The 8521-nt window shown below is 45.0% G+C and overlaps 1 protein-coding gene across 1 annotated transcript in view; it reads left to right on the top strand.

Annotated features, from left to right (window-relative positions):
• The first annotated feature begins 1936 nt into the window (after positions 1 to 1936).
• Positions 1937 to 8521, top strand: part of EVL (Enah/Vasp-like) — a 164183-nt gene continuing 157598 nt past the window's right edge. Inside the window, exon 1 of the mRNA XM_067725940.1 lies at positions 1937 to 2150. Within this exon, the coding sequence (XP_067582041.1) occupies positions 2146 to 2150 (5 nt within the window). The 5' untranslated portion in view covers positions 1937 to 2145. The remainder of the gene's footprint in view (positions 2151 to 8521) is intronic.

Below are 8521 nucleotides of genomic sequence, written 5' to 3'. Positions count from 1 at the left end.
GCTGCTAACAGGACTGTTAGAGGACCAAGGTGCCCTTTTGAGTTTGAAGACTCTAGCTCAAAGAAATCGGGGAAGGAAAGTGGAGATGTGACAGCCAATCGCTAAAGAACTCTGAGGACAAGTGGATGGTGACGAAGAGAGATCAATCGGCAACGTGTAAGAATGATGAACAACTGCAGCAAACAAGAATGGATGGGGGACTTCCCTGGTGGTGCAGTGGTTAAGAATCCGCCTGCCAATGCAGGGAACATGGGTTCGAGCTCTGGTCCAGGAAGATCCTACATTCCTCGGAGCAACTCAGCCCACGAGCCACAACTACTGAAGCCTGCGCGCCCTGGAGCCTGTGCTCCGCAGCAAGCAATGAGAAGCACGTGCACCGCAACGAAGAGTAGCCCCTGCTCGCCACAACTAGAGAAAGCCTGCGTGCAGCAATGAAGACCCAAGGCAATTGAAAATAAATAAATTTATTTTTTTAAAAAAAGAATGGGGCTTCCCTGGTGGCGCAGTGGTTGAGAGTCTGCCTGACGTTGCAGGGGACGCGGGTTCGTGTCCCGGTCCGGGAGCATCCCACATGCCGCGGAGTGGTTGGGCCCGTGGGCCATGGCCGCTGAGCCTGCGCGTCCGGAGCCTGTGCTCCGCAACGGGAGAGGCCACAACAGTGAGAGGCCCGCGTACAGCAAAAAAAAAAAAAAAAAAAAAAAAAAAAAAAAAGAATGGATGGGCACTGGGATTTTGAGTCAGAAAAACCTTGGCTTGAGAACTGACTCCACCACTTCCTGTATCTTGGGAAAAACCACTCTTCTCACTCTGGGCCAGGAGTAGAATTGCGACCCTTCGCTGCCCTCCTACTATATGCCAGAAACCACTTAACGCTTGATGTGCTCTTGCTCAGAGGCAATTTTTAAAAAGGTAGATACGATTCCATTGTTGCTGTGATAGAAGGGAACGGGAGCATTAGTGGCGATGCTGAGAAAGCATGACGAACTGTGTCTAATTAGAAGTGAGAAGTGAGACTCAGAGGGTTTAGGGTTTCCAGCCAGCTATGAGGATGACTAACCTTTAGGAAGGGTGGGGATTTAACAATCAGAGAAAACCTGGACGACCTCGTGCAGTCGATGTGATTTTTCACAAGGTGTGGTTTGCAGGCGCCAGGTGGGGCTTTTTTGGACTGGGAGATCCTTCAGCTGTTGATATTGCCTCAAAGATACGACTCCCCGTCCCAGCCTTGGCTCTTTACTTACAAAGAGAGGGGGTTGCTCACTGCCTCGGAGCAGGCTGGGCACGCCGCAGGGCCGGGGAAGGTGGACTCCTCCCGCCAACTCGCACGGACGCCGGCGCGCTCAGCTGCCTTTGTAGTTGAGACAGTCACCCCGCGCGGGGAGGGGGACACAGCGCTCCACGTGCCGCGCCAGCGCCCCGCCCACTTTGGGCCCTGCCCTCCTCCTCGGCCCCGCCCCTCACGGATCGCGCTTTCTTCTAAGCCCCGCCCCCCTCACATCCGCCAGTCCCACCCCGCCCTTGGAGCTCCTCCCCGCCCCTCACTGAGCACCCTTCCTTCGAAGCCCCGCCCCTTGCGGCCCGGCCGGGCCCTCACGACCCGCCCCCCAAGGTTCCGCCCCGCCCCTCGCTCACCCCGGCTCAGCTCTCCTGGAGGCGCGGACGGTGGGGCCCCGCGCCTTTTGTGTCGGGTTTGGGCCGCCGCGCGCGCTCTCCCCTCAGTTTCGACTCGCGGGCTGACTTTGCCCGCGCGCCCTCTTGCCTCTTCGTCGGCGGCCTCGCAGCCGCCCGCGCCCGCCCGGGGACCGCGTCCCCAGTCTCGGGCGGGCGCACGCTCCCCCGGCCGGAGGGACCCGGGCGACGCTCGCCCCCTCCCCTCCACTCCCCTCCTCCCGGCGGCGTGCGCACACGGCGGCCCGGGCACGCGCCCGCCAAGATGGCAGGGGCCGGGGCCCAGCTGTCAGGCGCCGCCGCCGCAGCCCGTCCCCGCAGCTAGCGGCCCGGACGCCAGCCCCGAGAAGATGAGCCCTCGCTGCCCCCCGCAGCCCAGCGAGACGCGGAGCCGCCGCGCCCGGGGCCGGCTGCCCCGCTAACGCCCCGCGCCCCGCGCCGCGCCCCCGGCCCCGCGCGCCCGCCCCGGCAGCGACAATGAGGTGAGTCGGCCGGCGCCTGGGCGTGGGGAGGTCGGGCGGGCGGCGTCCGGAGCGCTGGGCGGGCTTCGGTAATACCGTGGGGGTGTGGGGGACCGTGAGAGGGTCTGGGGGAGTCGGAGTGGGCGGCCTTCTGGAAGCAGCGGGGTGTGCCGGCCTTTGCAGCTCGCGGGAGGCACACGTGGGGGCTGGGGGCCGCGCGGGGAGGCCGACCGCGCGGCAGGTGTGGCCGCGCCCGGCCCGGAGCCCCTCCGGCCTCCCTCCCCGGGGTTCTGTACCCTTGGTCGAAGCCTCCCTGTGCCAGCGCTCTGGGGCTTACACGTTAAGTGGTCGTTTCTTTCCACCTGGAGCTCCTTGCCGGCTTCAGCTCCCTTTTTCTTGTCCCCGTCTCCTTTCTTCTTGCACGCCGGTCAAGTGCAAGACCCGCAATGTACAACTTATTGGTTTATCACCCAGCCAGGGGGACTGGTGGTTACCAGTTCGAGAAAAAACATTGCCAGCACCCAGGAGCTCGGAATTCTCTCTCCGGAGGTAACCCAATCCTGACTTTTTGGGGATAATCACGTCCTTGCCTTTTGTCTGTGTGAATTTACCTTCGAAACATATATCCCATAAAAACTGTAGTGTCTGTCGTTTCATTTTGACTGTTTTGTGATCTTTATATAAACGAAATCCTAATGAAATATATATTCTTTTGTGTCCGGCTTTTTCACTCAACGTGCTTCTGAGATTCATCCATTATGTCGTAACCGTTGTTCATTTTTATTAATCTATAGTATTCCGTTGTATGAAATACTACAATTTAGCTATTCTGGTATTGGTAGACATTTGAATTGTTTCTAGCTTTAGACTATTAATAATAATGCTGTTTTGAATATTCTTATACATCTGGTACATTCATTTCTGTTGGGTATATACCTAGCAGTGGAACTTCTAGGTCAAAAATACCCATATCTTCAACTTTAGGAAATAACACCAAGTTTCCAAAGTGTTTGTACCAATTTACACTCCTACCAGCAAATGTATGAGAGTTCTCGTGCTCCATGTCCTTGTCAGTACTTGTCAACACTTACATTTTAGCCATCCTGGTGAGTGTGAAGCCATCCTGGTGAGGTATCCCATTGTGTTTTCGGATTGCAGTTTCTTGCTGACTGATGAGGTTGAACATCTTTTCATGTTTGTTTGGTATCCTCTTTTGTGAAGTGCCTGTTCAAAAGTGTTTTCTTTTGGGATTTACATGCCTTTTTCTTCCTAATTTGTAGGAGTTCTATTCCAAAGTCAAGAAGATAGTTTCCTATGATGTCTTCTAAAAATCTTACTGTTCTGCCTTTCAAATTAAGATCTACAGCCCACTTGTGACTTTTGTGTAACTTGTGGAAAAGCGGTCAAATTTTATATTTAGCAGAACCGTTTATTCAGTACTGTCTATCAGAAAGGTCATCTTTTCCCCATAGTTCTGCAGTGCCACCTTTGTCATCTTCCAGTCTTCCATTTGGGATCATTTCTTTCTATCTGAGGAATACCCTTTAGAATTCCTCGTGCAGGTCTGCTGGTGACAAATTCTTACAGTGTTTGTTTGCAAATGTCATTATTTATCCTTCATTTGAAAAAAAAACAGATTTATTGAGATATAATTCACATACCATAAAATTTACCCATTTAGAGTATGCAGTTTGGTGGTTTTTAGTATTTTCACAGAGTTAAACCCTTACCACAATCTAATTTTAGAACATTTTCCTCCGTTTTAGAAGGATCTTTTCAGTAGTTACAGAATTCTTGATTTACCGTTGCTTTCTTTTAGCACTTTAAAGATACCTCATTGTCTCTGACTTGGATTGTTTCTGTTGAGAAGTAACTTGTCTGTCGTTCTTTGAAAGTCGTGTTTTTCTCTGGATGCTTTTAAAATGTTCTCTGTGTTTGGTTTTCAGCAGTTTTTTCTGTGCTGTCCTTAGTATGGATTTTTTTTTTTTAATAACTTATAACTTAGGGCTTCTTGAGTCTTTGGCTTTATGTCTCTCATTAGTTTTGGAAGTCATGAGCCCTTAGGACTTCAAATATTGCTTCTGTCCCATTCTCCCTCACCTTTCCTTCTGGGGCTACCATTATACATGTTAGGCTATTTCACTGTATCTTCCTTCTGTGTTTTCTTAACCTTCCTTCTGTGTTTTCTGTTTGTCTCTTTGCCCTTCATTCTGGTTATCTCCTCACTTATCTCTCCTATCAATTGACTTTTTAATTTCAGTTATTATATATTTTTTGATACTTTAATTTCCATTTGCTTTTTTTTATGGTTTCCAGCTGTCTGCCAAAATTATCAATATTGTCTTTCATCTCCTTGAATATAGTATGTATGATTATGTTAATGTTTGTCCAATTATGGCAGTATTTGTGAGTCATTTCCAACGTCTGTTTCTCTTGGTTTTCATTCATATTGTCTTAGCTCCTTTTATGCCTAGTTGTTTTTGTTTTTTAATTCCATGCTGGACATCATATTTGCAGAATTGTTTGTAGAAATAATTTGAGGCCTAAGAAGATGTTTTTCTCTTCCAGAGATAATTCACATTTGCTTTTGCCAGACAAATGGGGCACTTATAATCTGGGGTCACTTCAGTGTAGTCTCAAGGAATTGGGCTGTTTCTAAGCTGAGCTCCAGTCCTTATGAGAGCCAGCCTGTTCTGTTCACCTTTAGTGCTCATGTTCAGCTCTTCACCAGCACCTTTACCCTCCAACCTAAAGCCAAACTTTTAGGATTCCCTTCAAAGTTGGCAGAAATCTCCAGGGAAAAGTAGCCCCAAATACTGAACTTACCTCCCTGAGCCTCTGATAGCCCTTCTTCCTCCAGGCCTCCAAGCAGATATTTATTCTGCTTTTTTCCCTGCTTTTTTAGTTCTTTTCAGCTGGAGGATTGTTCTGATGTACTAAGTTCATGTTTACTGGAAGTAAAAGTCTCTGATGTATGCATGTTAGGAGCAGTTTGAGTCAATATTCAATTTCAGAGGAGACTCAAGCTACCTGGTTACAGAAGCTGTGGGGAATAACAGCACCAATTTTTTTGTGTTATAACTATTTTAGATCATTTCAGTTTGTGAAATGCACTTAGAATCAAGATAACTTTAAGAATAAATCTTTATTTCCTCTTAATATGTAATTAATTGAAAAAATGGCAGATCATTACTGTAAAGCAAAGGATTTTGGAAGCAGGTGCTTTCCTCTCTTCTTTTAATATTCATTTCTTTCTCCTGTCTTGATTTCCTTAATTGTTTATTTGATAAAAATTACCCCTTTCTTGGCCCACTTGAATAGAACATTTCATTTTTTGATCAATAATGACATAATAGTATTCTCAGATCCCGTTTTGGGGGGATCAAATGACAAGGCATGGATATAGAAATGAAAGTTTTTAAATACTTTTTCCAAAATGAGTCATTCAGTTACCCTTTTTCTTTACACAGATTTTTTTTTAAAACGCTGCTAGCCGTTTAACATGGTTCTCTGTTGCAGACTGTTTGTAGTTAAACATCTATACGTGTATATTTACATGTACCTCTTGAGGTACGTGGCTTTTGCAAATGCACCTGAATGAGTCGAGGAGGTCTGTTCATCATTACCGCTGTTGTCAGTTCATTTGATTTGCATATTTATAAGCAGTGTGGCTCATCTGTGAAAAATGCTCTTTTTTGTTCATTCTGAATTTTTTTAACGAAAACGACACACTTTTCTTGTTAGATAATCTCATGGGAGTACATAGATATGACGTTTTGAAAATGGTCTGAAATGGAGCCTCTAAACTGATGCTTTTCAGGAATGTCTCAGAAAGGCATAGAGCTAGAGATGCATTCTAACAAATAAATTGAACATTTGAGGCACATGTCCACATAGTTTAGTTTTGCTAAACTATGTGGACATGGTGAATTATCCGAGTCACTGTTTTGCTGACTTGGATAATTAAGGATGTGTCTGAGTTTTTCTTAATTTTCTAGACTATTGCCTGAATTCTTATTTCCCTTTTCCTAAGAGACGTTATGTATTCTCATATCTCATTCAGAAATCATTTTTCGAGGCCTTACCGTTGCCTGATACTGGATTTGGTGGTAAGGAGGTAGAAGGGGCCAAACCTCCCCTCCCCCAAATAGTCTCTATCCCTAAAAGATTTACAGAAATTTACTAAATCCCTTTGTGCATCATTTTTCTACTTAAAAACAAAGATGCCCACATACACAGTATACAATATATTTCTGCTTATATACTTTAGTCATTTATCTGTTGGGAAGGTTCTCTTCTGTGAACGTTTTCCCCCTCTGCCTTTTATCTTTTAAAGATTTGATATATAGAAGTTTAAGATTTTTATGTTATCAAGTCATTTTCTTTGTGATTTTTCCATCGTTTCTTATGTTTTAGCATTTGTCTAGTAGTTCGGTAAGTATTAAGTTGTTTTTTATATGTAAAATTTCACAAAAGTTCATCCTTCAAATTGTCTGGAATATGAGGTAAAGATCAAAATTACATTTTTCTTCAAAATTGCTGATCAGATACTTGATTGTTTTAGTAGATATGTGGCGGAGGTATCAGGAATGTTTTCTAAGTTGGATGGCAGAACAAACCTGCAGATTCCAAAATCCTCTCCAGGGCTGCATGGTAACATCTGAAGCAGGATCACCCCCAATCTTCAGAGAGCTTGCCTGCCCCCGCCAGGGCCAGCCTTGTGTGTGTAAGGCATGGCCAGCCTACCATCTCACAGGTCTGGTTATGTGCCAGGGAACTACCTCATCTGGGCCAAGGGCACTTTATCAATTTGGAGTTCTGCAGAATGCAGTGCAGTTACAGGGTACAGCATGAGATACCCAAGCACAGACACAGTCTTCACACACCACAGTTAGCCAGCACTAGCTAACACAAGTACATCTCAGCTTATTGCTGCAGGATAGGGGCAGGGGAGCATTCCTCCAGGAATCTTTGGAAGTTGTGTTCGGGAGACCAGCTGTGGGGTTGCGTCGCTTCTGTGTGTGTACCTTCGACTCTCTTCGGTTGTTCTGTTTTTAGACCTGTACCGTTACTATATTTACCTTGTGGGTGGTGATTTTTAATATGAGCAACATCATCTTTTTATTAATGTCCTTTTGAATTTTGCTGGGTTGGTGGTTTTGTTTGTATCTAGTTACATAAACATAAGAAATTTAAACTTAGTTTTATAATTGCACATAAATAAGCTACATGAAAATATATCGGATTGTTTCACATGAAGATTTTTTTCCCTGTAAAGGTAATCTATATACTACCCAGGTTTGAACCTTGCGGTAGACTATAGGCTTGGTGACTCCGAGTTGAGTGAATATCATAACTGCCTTAATAGTGTGACGATAACTTAGACAAGAGTACCTCCAGCTGACGTCAGGGTGGGGTGGGAAGGACAGTGGTCCCCGCAGCAAACAGCTTTTTCTCTTTCTTAGCCTGAAAGGAGAAGACCTCATAGAAATGACTTCTAGTGGCAGTTTTTATTTTTCTGGTTTAAATGTAGTATGTATTGAATGTGGAGAATTTGAAAACAGAGAAAGTATAAAGAAGACAATAAAAATCAGCATTGATCCCGCTGTTTAGGGATAACCCATTAAACGTGGGGTATAGTCTCTTTATCTTTTTCACGTGTAAGCGTAACGTTTTCACAAAATTGATATTATACTGTGTATTCGTATTGGGCATTTTACATTCAACATATATGCATTTCCCCTTCGTTAAATGTTCTTTGAAAACATTTAAAATAGCTGCATAATAGTCTATCAGATGATATACCATAATTTATTTACCAGTACCCCAAGTTTGGGACAGTTAGCTTTGTTTTTAGGATTTCATCATTGTAAATAATACGATGATAATGACTGTACATAAATCTTAGGGTATGTCTCTGATTATTTCCTTAAGATAAGTTAGAAAAATAGTATTATTAGTGGAACCAAAGGCTGTTGATAAATTTTAAGCAAAGAAGAGAGAAAGATAAACTTAATGAAAGGAACTTTATTCCTGGTCTTAAATTGGAGGTTCCCCTCCCAAAAAGCAAAGGCCTAGGAGAGGAATCAGAAGTAAATGGTGTGGTTGCATCTGCTTGCCAGTGGGGGGAGCCCTGTTCTCAGGTCCTCTATAGCTACTGTGAAGATGGATTGTCTGTCTTTGTCTTTAAGGCTGTGGGAAAGGCATCTTCTGCTTCTGGGTTTGGACTTAACGTAGGAATGTGGATGACCTTTTTCTTTTTATAATATTGAGTTAGGCCACATTTGTCCCTTGTATTCTAAACAGCCTGGGTTTTAGAGTCTAATAGACCTGGATTCTGCCCCAGAGCCACTCCTTACCAGCTGACTGACTTTGAGCAAATTCCTTAGCCT

This window comes from Pseudorca crassidens, chromosome 1 (assembly GCF_039906515.1).
Source record: "Pseudorca crassidens isolate mPseCra1 chromosome 1, mPseCra1.hap1, whole genome shotgun sequence".
Lineage (NCBI taxonomy): Eukaryota > Metazoa > Chordata > Mammalia > Artiodactyla > Delphinidae > Pseudorca > Pseudorca crassidens.
Note: the sequence above shows the minus strand (reverse complement) of the source record. Positions and strands in the feature narration are given on the sequence as shown.